At 40.7% G+C, this 16,458-nt stretch overlaps 1 protein-coding gene across 1 annotated transcript in view; it reads right to left on the bottom strand.

Annotated features, from left to right (window-relative positions):
• Positions 1 to 15,850, bottom strand: part of LOC133001453 (dmX-like protein 1) — a 48,679-nt gene extending 32,829 nt beyond the window's left edge. Inside the window, exons 1-14 of the mRNA XM_061071027.1 lie at positions 15,492 to 15,850; positions 13,666 to 13,892; positions 11,973 to 12,098; positions 9,606 to 9,683; positions 9,001 to 9,079; positions 8,745 to 8,889; positions 8,576 to 8,642; positions 8,182 to 8,366; positions 7,708 to 7,903; positions 5,406 to 5,586; positions 2,750 to 2,926; positions 2,371 to 2,612; positions 820 to 1,519; positions 283 to 404 (exon numbers count right to left, since the gene is read on the bottom strand). Coding sequence (XP_060927010.1) covers positions 283 to 404; positions 820 to 1,519; positions 2,371 to 2,612; positions 2,750 to 2,926; positions 5,406 to 5,586; positions 7,708 to 7,903; positions 8,182 to 8,366; positions 8,576 to 8,642; positions 8,745 to 8,889; positions 9,001 to 9,079; positions 9,606 to 9,683; positions 11,973 to 12,098; positions 13,666 to 13,752 — 2,385 coding nt within the window. The 5' untranslated portion in view covers positions 13,753 to 13,892; positions 15,492 to 15,850. The remainder of the gene's footprint in view (positions 1 to 282; positions 405 to 819; positions 1,520 to 2,370; positions 2,613 to 2,749; positions 2,927 to 5,405; positions 5,587 to 7,707; positions 7,904 to 8,181; positions 8,367 to 8,575; positions 8,643 to 8,744; positions 8,890 to 9,000; positions 9,080 to 9,605; positions 9,684 to 11,972; positions 12,099 to 13,665; positions 13,893 to 15,491) is intronic.
• Positions 15,851 to 16,458: the final 608 nt, after the last annotated feature.

Here is a 16,458-nt window from a genome sequence, read left to right as displayed (position 1 = left end):
GTTTAGTCTGAATTTCTAAAATTAAGCTTAGATGCAATAGAGAGATAGTGATTATGTTTTGGTTAATAAAGGCTTAATATCAACAGTCACTTTTTGCTGAGTTAAACACTGCTGTAGTAGGTCAGAGAGATCCCTGACATGCAATTTGTCTTAATTATAACGTCATTTGATGTAATTTTTCTACAAAGTCATCCAAGGCTGACACTAATTAGGATTAAATTTATAGCTTCTTCTTAACTCACTTAATTACAGTCCAAGGTATCGATACATTAGAGGACTTACTGAGATCTCAGGGTTGGAGAGTTCACCCAGGAGTTTCTTGGCTTCAATAACGGCCTGATACAGCCTGAGTGAGTGGCCGTCACTGGCCACAAAGCAGGCGCTGGGCGAGTTACAGTATACACCTAAAGATGGAAACAAAATAAATACATGAAAGAATAAACAGTGGGACAGTGGGTACTTCTAAGCTTGTTTCTCTAAGTTAACATACAGTCAAAAGACAAAAAAGTTGTATAAAGTATATTTTACAAACAAGCAGATTATTAAGGTGACATGGATGATGTAATTTTAACCAAGAATCTTTTATTTACACAGAGGAGAGTTACTAATGAGGTTAAAATAACTATTTAAAAAATTAGATTTTTGGAGAAGTCAAATCCCAAAGCTGGTCTTACTTGGTTATTTAGGAATAGATAGTTGAAGCCAAACCCTTTACTTCATATAACTAGACCAAAGTGTTTGGTGAACAAACATATTATGATGATGATGCTGTGCTCATTAAAATGTAAAAGCAGAGAAATCCTAAAAACATTTTCTCACCTAAACAGCTGCTGGGAATGAATGTGGGCAACCAGGCAACGTTAGCGAATGCTGATGCATGGAGGGAATTGATCCTGGCGAGCTCCGACACACCGCCTGACAGAGACAGCGGGCCAACAGGGTCCACTCTCCATAAAATCAGCTCACTGTAGATTGCATTGGGATCTTGGGAAACCACACCGAGGGACAGCCGGCTGGCCCGTGAACCACGGGGTAGCGATGTTGAAACAACCTCTGGAGGAGCCAGAATGCTGTCTACCTCTGGTGTCCTCAAGGCGTTGTGGTGCGAGGTGGTGAGGAGGAGCGGGAGTAACGAGTGACAGGCCAGGTCGTTGAGGTGGAAGCGGTGGCCACAGTACCGTGACTTGTGTGAGACGCTGAGGACAGTGGAGAAAGCAGAGTCCTCTGCGAAACTGACTGCCCACTGGTTCAGGGAACCGTCATCGTGTTTGGAGATCATAAGGACATTGGGGGTGAAAATGCTGAGTCGAAGGCTACTGCTCGGCAGAGTTTTTCCTTGATCTCTGTAGCTTATTAGAGCAGATTTAGCTTGAGGCAGTGTGCTCCCAGACGGTCGTTGTCTGCCATGTTGAATAGCCAGATCCACGTTCTTGTTGCAGGCATACATAACAACGCTGTGGCTCAGGGAGATCGCATCACCAGCAGGGAATGCCACAGGGATACGGGACACAAACGACACCTGAAGGAGGAAGAGGGATGAAATCTTTAACAACTCAAACTTTTCAGCTCTGAATGTTAAAAAGGATTTAGACAATCACTTATTTTTCAGAAACAGAAAAACGTCCCATGTGAGCATGGAATTTGACACAGATGGCACTGAAGATCGTGAACCCATTTTACAAAAAGGCTGAGCTCAAAACAAAAGGCTCACATTCTTCTGTTCTTCTTTCTGAAGTTGAGTGACAAGTGAATATCTGACATAAAGTGAGTCACAAAGACAATAATGGAGACTTTTCCTGTATTTGCACCTTCACATATGTAAAAAAGAATATTGTTCAACAATACTCAAGCTAAAAATAATAGTATGATCCTGTCAGTTTCATCTAATCAAAGCAGACCGGCTTAATCAACCTGAATGGTAATGAAACTTGGGATTCTATTTGCTGCATTGCCCGACTGACTAACTGCCACGTCAAGAGATTCTCATTATTTCACTGCTAATAAAAATGCAGCTGGGAATTTGATATGAAATCACACATAATTAGAATGTAATTGTCTGAACGGCTGGTTGAGAAGCCATTAGAATAGGAGCTGGACCATCGCGATTGTCAAAGTGATTCACAACCTGACTGAGATGATGAATGAATGCTGTCACTGAGAAGCACTCCTCGAAAATGGACATTTGAAAGAGTGAACAAGGGAAAATCTACTTAATTTACAGTGATGATTAAATCATTAGGTAAAACATTTAATTGGCATTTGCTTTACTGTTGTTTCCTATCATACAATTTCATGTCTCTATTTTTCTTTATCAATCTTTGTGGATTCAATTATTTTACATAAATATGAAGCACATCACAGTAAATGTACCTGAGCTTGTCTGAACATCCCTGGCTGGTATTCATCCAACCAGTCCACATTCCAGACTAACAGGGAGCCGTCCATGGGGTGAATACTGAACAACATGTCTGCCCCTTTATTCCACTCCTCTAACAGCACGTCCACCTGGTGCTCCACTGCTGCCAGAGAAAGCTCCCCAAACTCAGGTCCTTGGGGGTCAGTTGGTCTGCTCCCATTGTCCTCGTCATCAGAGTTATCCTCATCCTCAGGCTCTGGGTGGAGAATGCAAATCACAGTGTTCAGTATGAAAAACAAAGCAGATTACAATATGTTTTGACAGTTCTGCTCCAGCTTCTTATCCACACTCCTTCAAATAAACTGTTGGCCTAATCCAAATATTTGTCTGTACCTTCATGGGAGCAGCCATTCTGTTGCTCCAGGCTGCCTCTGAGCTGCTGCAGGAAGACTTCCATAGCTAAAGTGAAGTGAAGCTCTTTGTTGTTCAGCCAGTGGACGGTAAAAGGACCTCCAGGTTCGTCGTCATCTGCGGCACTCAGAGAGGAGATGGAGGGCAGCAGAGGAATGTCTGCAGAAAAGACATTACAACCTTTAGACTAAAAGTTGAATAATAACAGGGATTTGCATTCCATTAGTTCGGGGGCATGCTGGAGAAAATAAACTTCCCTGAATATGAGCATGGTTTGAAATATGCTTAAACATAATTCAAGCACACAAATACGAGCCTACAGGAATTAAAGGCTGTAGGAGATTCGGCCCCAATTCAGGTCAAATTAAACTACCCTAAAAAAACAGAGAGGAACCAAATGAAAATAACTTCCATTTGCTCTGAGCAGCTTTCAGTGAGGGAAGGGAAACACACTGGGATGTTAAACAACCTCGGGCAATGAACAACATTAACAGTCCTTTTTGCCAAAAGATAGAGCCGAAGCCCTCTGACCCACTACTGATTTTATTTAAACGCGACTTGATGTAGCCTCTATGGTTTACAAATAACTAATATGTTGCTGGACTGTAAAGGTATTTCTAGACATGAATTCTGCTAATCATCTGGAAAATTTAGTCTGAACATGGCCTTTTCGAATATGAAGAACGCAGCAAGAAAAAGAAACGCTCACAACAGGAAAATATCCAGAACATTGAGGCGAGGGATAACGTTGAGCTTGCAGGAGGCAGGTCATATGAATCTGCTGTTTTTAGTATCAGCACAACTGACATCAGTGTTGCCTCTTATCGCCAAAAAGCTCTCAAATATCTTTGTTTTGTATAAGTTGACTTCTTTGTCTGCATCTTATCTAATCTCTATAGCACCTCTTTATCATCCTAAGATATTTATTAGGGCCCGAGCACCTCCGGTGGGAGGCCCTATTGAAATTGAAATGATTCTTATTATTATTCTCCGCCAAGTTAAATTGGCTTTTTGAGGGCATTCCCATGCTCAAAAAGTTTCTAAACTTTGCAATAAGTTAGTAATGTGTGAAAATGGCCATATTCTGGAGTAATTTGAAATAGGCGTGGCAAAATAGCTCAACAGCGCCACCTACGGATAAGCCCCACGCAGCCCCTAGGTTTCCACATAACCGATTTTCACCAAAATCGGGGGAAAGGTGTATCGTGACAAATCATAGAAAAAATCCTCTTGGAGCATTATGAAAAACGCAACAGGAAGTCCGCCATTTTGGATTTAGTCGCCATTTTGGCCATATTTCACGTTTTTACTTTGATGTACTTGTCGTAGAGCTTTCATCGGATCAACTTAAAATTTAGACGAGTCTCATCACAACAATATGGAGTACTAAAGTTATCAAAAAAATCAACTTTTCGTCAGAGCCTGTGACCGTGGCGTGGCGTCAAAGTTTGATTAAACGCCATCAAAACACGGGCGTCTGTATCTTGGACATATTTGGTCTAATCAAGTCCAAACTACACACAGAAGACAAGAGTCGCGACCCGAAGACAACAACACAGAAATCGTGACTTAAAATCACAGCGCCCCCTGGTGGCAGCAGGAAATGTCTTGTTTTTGGTACGTCTCACACTTGGAAGTATTTCTCCTCATCCCCTTTGCACAACCATGTGAAACTATGTCAAATGGGTCTCAAGACATTGATAATGAAGATATAAGATTTCTGTGACTTTTCGTCAAACGCCATATTAATGGCGTGGCATCAAAGTTCATCAATTCGCCATGACACACGAAATTGCTATAACTTCGGTGTTCAAGGTTCAATCTCCCTCAAACTACATGTGTGTGTCAACAGCCCCCCCCTGAAAGCTGTCAGACGGGTTTAAGGAATGGGCGTGGCAATATAACTGACTAGCGCCCCCTAAAGGGTAGCCCCGGCACTACGATTGGCCTACAGCTACGAAAATCGACGGGGACATGTGTCTTTTCATGACAAAGAAATAAGTCTCTTGGATAGATATGCTAGAGTAAACAGGAAGCCGGCCATTTTGGATTTGGTGGCCATTTTGGCCATATTCTGCATATTTACTTTGATATACTTGTCGTAGAGCTTTCCTCAGATCAACTTAAAATTTATATGAGTCTAATCACAACAAGATGGAGATTCAAAGTTATCAAAATTTTATTTTTTCGTCAGAGCCTCTGACCATGGCGTGGCGTCAAAGTTTGATGAAACGCCATCAACACACGAGTTTCTGTATCTCAGACATATTTGGTCTGATCAAATCCAAACTAGACACATAAGACAAGATTCCCGACCTGAAGACATCTACACAGAAATCGTGACTTAAAATCACAGCGCCCCCTGGTGGCTACAGGAAGTGAAGCGTTTATCCTTGCCGCAGTGCCGAACGCATGCAACGCGGAGACGAGCGCTTGCTCATCCAACGTTCTCTCTTCTCCGACCGCAACAGACTTGGAACGCGCGTGTGCTCGGGCCCGTTAGTGCTACAACGTAGCCCTAGTATTCTTTTTGTTTTTCTCAGTTGTGCATCCATCACGTGTTTGAAACATCATCACCTTTAATACTTCAATAAATTTAACTTCAACCATCAACAACTAGTACGTTTTTGATTCTAACCTGTGGCTGGGTTGATGCTGGCAGCAATGTGGAAGTGGCAGAGAGCGTTGGCATGGGGCATGTTGCTGTTGATCCTCTTGTGGTTGTAGTGGCAGCTCTGATGGTTGGACAGGCACCCAATCAGGGAGGGTTGGGGTACGTCCTGGTAAGAGGACAAGTGCCATGATTCTTGAAGGCTCAACTGTGAAGAAAACATTAATAATTAAAAGCAGACAGTAAAAATGTGTTGTTTCTTATACGAAACTTGGGCTGATAGTCTGCCTTAGATTAAGGCCAACATGCTTTTTTCCATGGCTTTTGATAGTATTTATATTAAAAGGGATGATAGAATTAAAAAATATCCCCTTAAATGTAAATAACCTGAAAAGCAGGTGTTGTAAAGGGTGGGTCAGTGTAGTGACACACTATAGGTACACACACACAGAAATGCAGGTCAAACCTGCTTTTTGTTATTGTGAATGATTCAAGTTGTACTAACTAACAAGGATACTCCTCCCAGCCTGAACAAAGCTACTGTGCTTCAGGGTGTGAATTTAATTTGATGTTACTGATGTTAAAAGACATTTAAGTTTTACAGCCAAATTTGTCTACGAAACAGAAATGGAAAGAAACCGTAAGCGTGGAGAGTGGATATGAGAGATGGGGCTTAAAACTGAAATTAGTACTTATTATGTACTTTGGGGTAATTTGTCATTCAGATATACAGTTCATGACAAGATTAAACCTGTAACAATATTCCTAATCTCAAATACAGATCATCTTTAGGTTCATGTAGAATTTTTTTGTTGCGGTTATGAAAAAGAAATGTGTGTAAAGAGACTATTTGAGAGTGCGTGTCTCACATTGACGTGTACAAAGGAGACACACGTACTTCTAATTGGTTTAAGTTATCCAAGTAGAAACATTTGATTGTAGGAGATTGCAGTGTAAGTGCTTTCTCTGTATTGTCCATCCCTTGAGTTGGGGAGGGAGAGAATTACCTCAGACTACAGCCCGGATCAACCCGCCCAGTCTGTGATTTCTAATGAATAATTCCACACATCTACTCTTGCAGACTCTCCTCAAGGCAAAGTACAGACATTTGCATATCTATTTTTCTTGTAATCTTATGTGCTATGGGCTCTGTTAAATGCCAGTGAAACCTATTTAAACATGGACATTTAAATGTACATATTAAAATGGATTCTAACATTGTCTTTGAGGCCTACAGAGGCCAGACAGTCAGCAACAACCTAGGTCACAGACGACACTACCGTTGAAGGTGAGCTAGCAGCAGCAGAATGAAACCGAAAAGCAACCGTCAGAAGTCAAAGTTATAATGTTCAAGTGTTTTATAGAACATGGAAAGGAGGCCAATATTCTTCCCTGATTCTCTTAAGCCCTCGACAAAGCTTCAGAAAGTTTTTTCATGTCTGATAGCCAATTAATTTTCCCTTTTAACTCCACTAAGCCTCAGTTATATTTCTATCTCCTTCTCCAGTCTCCCTTTGCTCTTTTTCTCTCATCTCTGCAGTTCCCTAATGACATGCATCAGCAGCGTTGAAAATATAGTGGTCTGGCTTCTATTTCAGGGTTATTTGTGCACATTTATTTCCCACAACAAAGACAAATTTTGGTATTTCTTTCTGTATTTTGTAACCTAAAAATATGATATTCTCAAAGTAATAAGGTTTTACACATTAAAGCATGAAAGTGTAAAGCTAATGTCAATATTCAAATGTTCTTACAATGCTTTAAGATGACAATTTATAAAATTTACTTAATCTGTGCATTTTATTGTATTGATTTATTGATTATTGATTTATTATATCCAATTAGGAATTAAATGAAGCATGACGTTTGTACATGTAACGATGTGCATATCTGCAAACTGAATTTAGAGGTAATACACAAGCATACAGCATGTAATACATATCAGTGAATACTAACATTATAGTATAGATTATTAACTTAAATTCTATGATGTTATTTGGGTTGTAATTATTGAGATCCTGTATTTTCTTAGTTTTACATTATTGGACTTGGTTAAAACTGTTTTGGAGACGTGTTGACAACATTTCAGTTAAAGTTGCTGAAATGATGAGAAATGTTTCTTATATTTTGCCCATCCGATGATAAGCTTTAAGTGTACTGGCGAATTGACAGCACTGCTTACTACAATCCCCCAAATGGCTAAAGCAATGAACTGCTTCTTTTACCTTCACAAGGGTAAAATATACTTCCGTAATAAGGCTACAGATGTTTTATCATTTTGTCCCTTAATAAATGGGGCAACTGTAAAAGTGACATTAGAGTCTCTTACCTCCTGTGCTGTATTTCCTTGGGTCTTTCCATTACAGGTTTGTTTTCTTGCACATCTGAGTGTGTCACTGTGTTGGCCAGAGCTGTGGTTTTGGTGGGGACCGTACAGGAGGCTGTCACCGGGCAACAACGTCTCTGCCCAGAGCCGACACACGCTGTCCTTACAGCTGGTGAGCAGAACATTACACACGGCACCTCTGTTAGGAGAGAGGAAGGAAAAGGGAAGGGAGAAGGATAATTACAGTAAGGTTAGGTTGAAGTCTGCTGAAGGTCAGTCATATTTGTCAGGCATTAGGTCCTTTATCTACTGCTGAAAGGACTACCTCAAATGTTAACTAATGTCTGTTGACTTGTGCTTTTCTTACTGTTACTGTCAGCAGTGTAGGCTAAAGTCAATATTAGCCAGATGAGAAGATGAATTAATCATGGCTGCAGAGAGGAGGGCTGTCAAATAATGCCTGAACAGTGTCAATACCGTGGCATGCATGTGCTGGTCTTCCTCCACGAGAAGCCGGTAACAGAACGGGGGTGAGCCAGGTAGACAAAGGAGAAGGCCAGCTCTCCCTGGACACTGACACTGGGATGTGCTGGAGCGAAGAGTCTGGAAACACCTGACTTCCACTTACTGGTGCTGTACCAGACCTTTACTAAGCAGTCATCCTGGAGACGAGAGTGATGTTGTGATTTATGGTGTGCCATTACAATTTTAAGCCATTGTGAAAAAAGGGAACACACTAAGGGAAAGCAGTACCTGTTAAGTTACTTTACAATTACAGTGTAATTACTTCTCATTGTAAATGAACAATGCTTGCATGATAGTTAGTGTCACAATCCAAACAGGTTTGGCATCTCCTAGTAAAGCCACTTACTTGTCCAGCAGTAGCAAAGAAATCCCCATCAGGTGAGAACCTCATTAAACTGACTGGAGAGGCTGTCCTTTTGACAAAGAAAAAATATGAAATTACATTTTAATACTCATAACACACTATCACATTTCCTTGGCAAAATCCCCATTTTAAAGTTTTCCTTAGTTCTTACTTGCTCTGCCAGATACACCTCCAGGAACAATGAGAGTCTCTCATGGTAATTTCCTCCTTCTTTCCCCATTCTTCAGCTTCATCTTTCACTCCATCAACATGAGACCACAACTGGAGGCTAGTAGAGCCTGTTAGGAGAGTGCTACCTGTATAGACAATAAAAAGATACATGAAAGCAAATCTGAGAGATTCACCTATTTCAACACTTTTTCAAGGACATCGTTGTTATTTTGGTACGGTTGTGTTACATAGATTACCTGTGGGGTGCCAGGCAAGGTTCCGTACCATAGAATGTAATACAAACTGACCCGTCTTCTGCCATTGGCAGTTCAACTTCTGCAGAGACAGAATATGCAAAACATTCATGTTAAAATGGGATCAATAATTAGTATTTCCCTCAATCACTTCTACTACCGGTTACAACTGCATAACTAGCACCAGCAGTGAGGCTGCCCTCATGTGAGCCACATGTGATCAGGCCACATTGACAGCAACAGTTACAGCAGGAGACTTCTGCATTGAGAGCGGTGCTGGTAAATTCTTTCCATCCCATGAAGCTATTCTTTGACACAAAGCTGTTCGCACAGAAATGGCAAATATCGTAAGTCTGCACTGAATAAAGAGTAGGTATAGATAGTAAACGAGAAAATGACTTCAAGATTTGAAAGGATATTTCAGTAAGAATGTGTATACGCGTTTCAAATATTTGCTCTTCCCTGGTGACTCTTACAAGATTAGAGTGAAAATATTCTGATGTGTCAAATTGTACAAGAGCAACTCCTGAAAGAGAAATGTCTTGTTCAGGATGATGTGACTGCATGCATGACCACGCTGTAATTGGAGAAGGATGCAGACTACTCACAGTCAACGGTGGATCTTTTTGATCTGGGTGCTGAACAGGCTCAAAGACACACACAATGCTTCCATAGGAAGCTGCAATCTGTCAGCAGAAAAAAGAAAATGCAACCCACTATAAATCAAAACATGTTTGCTGATGCAGAGTAGTGAAACAATTCATCATTACACAAATTATATTTTCATTTCTATGTATGCAAAAAGTGTTACTTCCTTGTTAAAAGTTACAATAAAACTAACACAACAAGCAGCTGTGGATGGATTCCGATGATGATATTGAGAGTAAAGTTAAGAGTGAAAAGTTTGGATAGATATATATGACCCTATATATAAATAAATACAATTTGACAATTATTCCTGGACATGGCATTATCAAATCATAATGACAAAGGAATGTAATTGAGACTGAATATCTAACAGTTTAACCCAAAATGTTATCGTATACAACTATAAATAAAAAGAAAAGTAATACAGCAAAATAGACAGAAATTTAATAAAGAAATTTTAATGCCATTTTACTTAAAATGTAAACATAATTTCACACAGTTTATTACTCAGCGATGTAATACTGATGAACCTGTGGAAGGCTCATATTGGCCAAGTTTTATCAGCCAAGCAATAAGTCAATCAGACTTTAAAAGCAACAATTTGTTGCAAAAAGAAAAGGATTTAATGGAAATAAACCATAAACTAACTAACTTGACAATTGAGATGGTGAATAATGAGTCTTGATCCTGACAGATTTTTCTAATTAGGACCAACAATAATCCATAGACTTCTCTCTAAACCATAACATCAACAAACATTTGCATAGCCCCTGGACAACAAGCCAAAAATATTTGAGCTTATAACAAGTCAGGGATGAGTCAACATTGTCTTGTCGACTGTATGCACACGTCCCATCCATGCGTTGAGGGCAGCATGCTCAAGTGCTTTCTACGGGAGCCACGGTCACAATGTTAAACAGAGGGAATGGATGACATTTCTATGGCAATGAACACAACTAACAAGCTTCCAAGGTTCAGGGATAAGACAAGCTGTGTCACAAATAGGGTCAATAAAATACAGACTGTCAGCGAGTCACTTCTGTGAATGAGCGAGTTTAAGTTCTTTAAGAGCATAATAAATTCCATTGCTGTCTCCACTACAATTTGATTAAATGTGAACCATCAGACAAAAAAGCAGCAATTTAACATGAACTCTCTTGTGGTTGTGATCACAAAAAACAACTGAGATTCTTAGATCACTCCAGAAGTTATTATAACCAGGAGCAGCACATGTTTTAGCTAGCTAACTAATATGAGCCCTTTTTCAAATGTCACTGCTCCTGCTTTGTGGTTGTTAGTGGATATTGCTCCCTGCTCTGTCTCTATGGAGTTGCACTGCAGGCATTTTAATTCTAAATGCAAACCATAGGCATGGCATGCAAATTGTGAGGTAATTTAACTGAGTTTTCAAACAATATCACAGTTGACATAAAGGTATGCATACAAACTGAGCATGTTTTTACAGACACTACACTGTGCTGAAGGCATGTGAGGTTAGTTCTGGACAAACAGAATTGGATTAGACATCACATGACAGGAGTGGTGGAGGCTTGGGTGACCATTTTTCCCCCATTTGAATTAAAGCAGGCCTGTCTGCTATTTCAACAATGCCACCACATTCCCCAAATACAAACTAAATTGTCTGGCGAGTTCACTTTAGCTGTAACATCTTAACAAAGTAATTTGTCAAGTTTATACAGATGGAGAAATACTTGAATTCTCGTTTTGCATTTGAATGCAGCATTGTTAAGGAATAGCTCAGAGAAACCATGACTTCAGTCAACCAGCTTTGGCTTCCACTAAAAACAAAAACAGCCGTCTATCAGGATTGAGAGATATGGAAGATTTACATTAGTATTCTGTAGAGACGTAACCATCACATCTCAGTTTTTTAAACTTTTACATCAAAGGTCTGGACAGCTAATATCAAGGATATGAAAGTGTGAATTACAAACTTAAAGCCTGTGCTGAATCCAAACCTATTCTGTAATCCTTCATTCTTATTCATTCGTGAAACTGGGTCAACATCTGTCCCAATTTCCTTTATAAAGACTACCAGCAGTCCTGCCAAAACAATGAAACGAATCCTGTTTCAGCTCTGCATTCGTAATCGAAACTATTCAAACTAATCAAACTAATACATCTACTCCTACAGCAAACAGTGTAGAAACCAGACAACTCGTTATTCTTCCAGTCCCACAGATATAATCAGACACTAGAAATAACTATACATTTTCGCAAATATTTTTGTCCACACAAGTGGTATTTCGGGAAGATGCCAGATCATGGTGACCTAATAAGACGGAGAACCAGCCCCTCACTCTTACCTGTCCACCCTGCAGTGAGCAGTCGACACAGCCGACCTGAATGTTCCCATGTTTGGCTCCTGGGATGATCTGCAGTCGCTCAAAGTCACTGCCCAAAATTACCACGTCGCAACCTGACGCATAGGCCTGTTTCAGAGAGACAAAAGAGAAAAGCACAAGGAGAAGAGGAGATGAAGATTATTCTCAGATCAGTCCAGAGAGAATTGCATGAAGGGCCACTTGAGCTGCACTTGTCTTATGCCACCATATGACAGGTCTGGAGCAAAACCAGATGAGAATCTGAATTATACACTCTATTTCTGTGGCTCTCAGAAGAATATCTTCACATGAGCTGTGTTTCAGTGTGACTGTGACTCTTTTCACTAGAGGACAGAGGGACAGAAATAGTTCTCCTATTGATCCACTCTCTGAATAGCATGGGAGTAGTTTTAGATCACGGAGTGCACACGCAGTCTGAGGTTCTGCCTTTGAATTTCAGCCCTGGAACAAAGTCTTATACCCTCACAAAAGAACTTCTTGCAGAAGAGGAAAAGGACTTTGGCACAATAAAGCATTTTAATTATACAGTTAACATGACTAATACAGTAACTTAGCCTACATCTATATTTCATTTCAGACTAGCAGTACTCATTGAAGAGGAACTGTGTCAAGCAAACTCATAATATCATTGCTATTTGATGAATGTTAAACCTAACTTAAGTTTTCCTGTAGACATGTAGACTTTGAAAAAATAAATAATATGTGTATATGCTGACGAGGCAGGTGGAGGAACATATTCTTTCATTCAGCAAAAAAAACGACAAACCAGTTTAAAGCGAATTTGAGACTTTACCAGCAGAGGGGCTTTTAAAAGGGAATAAGATATAACATTTAGCTGAGGCCAGCACATTACTTCTGTGTTATGTAGCATTGGCTGTATCATGATTTGTTTTTTTGCAAAGAGATTTACATAGAATATAACGATTATTATCCAGCTCTGCTCATTTTTCTGCATGCGTGTGCCCCTAAATATTCAAATTTTGCCCACTAACAGTTAAAATCCGAGTATGAATGATAAGTCATATTTGATGAATACAAATGTTTTGTTATCGTTTTGGCTGAACAGTTCCTTCTCACATAAAAGCATCATGCTGCCATGGCTCACAGGGGAACTGTTAGAATAGAATAAGGACTTTATTATTAGTAGCATCTGTGCTTTTCCTACTATGACACATCAAAACGTCTGTGAGGGAAAAAGACGACTGTCCTCATCTCCTGTCCTTTAAACTCCTACTTTGAGTGTAATTGGACCGACATGGCTATAGCAACAGAATTGGTGTGATGGCTGCTACTGTATTTCACTTTTTAAACAGCAGTACAGTATGATTTGAGTTCAAGGTCACGTGTCATAAATAGATACATGGTTGCAAAGCTGTTCTACGATAGATAGTAGATCAGTATTCACTTAAAAATATGCAACATCAATAATGTGTCAAATATCTATTAGCCAGTTACTAAACAGGCTCACCACCTCAGCTCAATTCTTGCTCCACGGAGCATTAGTTAAGCATTTTTACCCTTTTCCATCCCGTGCTTCTGCTCCTACTACATTTACCTTAATAAACCTCAATGAATAAGAGTCTCTTCAGTTTTCAGAATCAGAGCTAAATAAGTGTCTGGGAGGGAAATGTTTCCAGAGCTTGAAATATCTTACCGTGAATGGCACATTGTTGACGCTGCCGACAGAGAAACAATTGTCCCCTGGGTTGACAGCCCCTGTGAGGACCTGATGGAGGTTCATGACTTCTGTTGACAGTCTCCTTTTGCTCCTTCCTTTCTCACACCCTCCCACTCTGGGTAAAATCCATGGGAAACCATGGGAAGGATGTGTTCATCTTTGTCTTTTGTCCGTAATTTCACTTAAGTGACTCTACAGATATGCTGTTAGGAAGAGATAAAAACAGAGAGATGTGATGATGAATGATTCGGTTCGGTAAGCACCAACCCTGAAACCGTATTGACGGCCAATTGATTAAACACTCAGCTCTTGTAAACGCTAACAAGGATTAAATACTTTGGGTGATCTCTGAAGTGTTTCTGTTGTACCACATGGAACTTAAAACGTTTCCCCATCCTGAAAACTGCACGAAAGTTCTCTTACAATGAGAATTTAGTGTATGGAAACAAAAACATGCTGGTGTTATTGACACAGGACTAACTGCAAATGAGCATTAAGCCTATTTGGCAGCCGGACAGCTGAAAAAAGCATATAGGCATCAAAGTTAATTCAGTCGTGGTGATCTATCTCATCATTTTAAATCAATGCCACTAAATAAACATAAGCCCTTTCAGAGATTATCATACATGGTTGAGATTCACTGCAAATTAAATGCAATCAACTTGACAGACTTGTTAGCATGCAGAGGAAGAGGAATGCAAACCAAGGTGGGCAGAAACTACACTGATAAGCATGGGGGAGGGCATCCAGGGAGGTGAAAAACAATGCTAGCATGGACAAGCAACGCGAAGTTGAAACTTAATAATGGTGCATATTTATGTAAAGTAGTAATAAGGGGAAACTAAATGTATTTATGTATCATAGCAAAAGAGAACAAATAGAAATCTAGATAAGTCATTAAAGACAGCAAGTTTAACACAATGTCTAGAGAAGTAGTAGAAGAGGTCGTTTTTGGATGATTAGTGACAGATAAATCAAATTGGTTTAATGAGATTGGTTCAATAACAAAATATGATTTTCATCAATAGCAGAAAAAGCGAAATATGTATTGATATATTGCTTATGCATTGTGAAAACACAGTGAGGAGGTGGAAGACATAACTGCTTTTAATGTTACACCTCAGACTTGTGAACTCTGTTGCTGTTTATCAAACGTCAACGTGAGAGATGACGTGATAATTATCGATATCGACAGAGATCTTAAGCCTTTCTGACCATATCTCCCAGCCCTGGATTCTCCTCTCAGAGCCTGATCCACAGGGGGGGGGGGGGGCAGGGCAGATGTCAGTGGACGTGTCACCAGGATGCAGACCTACAACATCCTAGTCCAGCCCTGTGCAGGAGACCTTCCCTGCAGATAGATGGAGGGTCAAGTCAGGGTCACATGTCTGCAGCCTCTCTCTCTCTCTCTCTTGTGCATCTGTGTGCGCACAGTCTTATTTCCTGTTGATGTTTGGTCCTTTAGCAACAGTCGGTTATGACACTGTGGTTTTGATGTTACAACACAAGTGGGACACGAGCCTTCGCACATCAAAGTTAGCAACTTCACCAGCAGCAGCGTCACAAGCCATTTTATAACCGGGGCAGATGAACGTCATCTCTCCCGGGCTGTGGCGACTCACGTAAAGGTGAAACCCAGTTTTAACCCCCCCCCTTCCCACTCCAGCTACCTGTCTCCCAGTCACCGCATCACGACGCTAACTTTAGCCGTCAAGTTTAGCTAGTCGCCTGCAGTCCACAACACAAACCCCCCCAGTCCATTTAAACCCCCCCGGAGCCCCAGAGGCTAGCTAGCTACTCACCGTGGGCCGCCTTGGTGCTACTCGTCCCCGGGGGTCGCACTGTCAACACTCGCCCCCCTGTCAGCTTCTCCTTTCCGGGGGGGGACGCCGAACGGTACGGTCACCTCGGCTAGCCCCGCGTTAGCATGTGCTAGCTGGCGGAGCGGTGTGTTAGCGAGCTTCCTGAGCTACCGGAGCTAGCTGCGGCTCACTCGTCGCACATCGCCCGGTGCCCGGTGGCCTCTTGCCCGGCAATGCGAGTGGTTCGCCGGCTTGTCAAGGCGCGGAGGAGCCGGAAGGAGCCAACCTCTGCCCCAAGGTTAGCGAGAGAGATGCCTCCAGAGAGGAAGCTTTTGCTTATGTTGGAGATGTGTCATGATAATCGCTGTTTCCGTGCGGTGCATTGTGGTCCTTGTAGTTTGGGGTGGTGGAGTTTACAACTCATCTGCACTGGTTCACGTTGTATTATTCAATACGTCACTTTACCATCAGGATTGTAATTCCAGCCTGATTTCAAATATTTGATAAAAAAATCTAAGGGACGTTTAATAATTTTGTTGGAAAGCGTTTTAAATGTATTTTTCACTGAACTACGGTTCTGAGCATGTGATGATGTCGTAAACCCACCAATAAAGAATGGATTTTTTATGTCTTTATTCTGTCTGTTGATTATTATGCATCTGTGTTTCTATAATACATAAAGACATATATAGAAATTTTATCATTTATGTTCAAAAAAGCAACTATACTAAAAACATATGCAGCTGTATAGATTGTGGGGGGAATTTATGTAGATTAAAATGAGGAAATAAACACATCAATACCATCAAATTTAATAAAAAGAGCACCACACTGCTGCAGAGCAGGGACTTCAACCACTTGAGGTCAGTAAAAACATGTTCTGCTAAATATTCAATAAAATCACAACAAACATCTTCTCCCTGCTGGTTTTTAGACTTCCACACAGATCTGGTTTTATATCATTGAG

The sequence above is a fragment of the Limanda limanda genome, chromosome 5 (genome assembly GCF_963576545.1).
Source record: "Limanda limanda chromosome 5, fLimLim1.1, whole genome shotgun sequence".
Lineage (NCBI taxonomy): Eukaryota > Metazoa > Chordata > Actinopteri > Pleuronectiformes > Pleuronectidae > Limanda > Limanda limanda.
The sequence above is the reverse complement of the archived record's forward strand: the minus strand, read 5'-3'. Positions and strand labels throughout refer to the sequence as shown.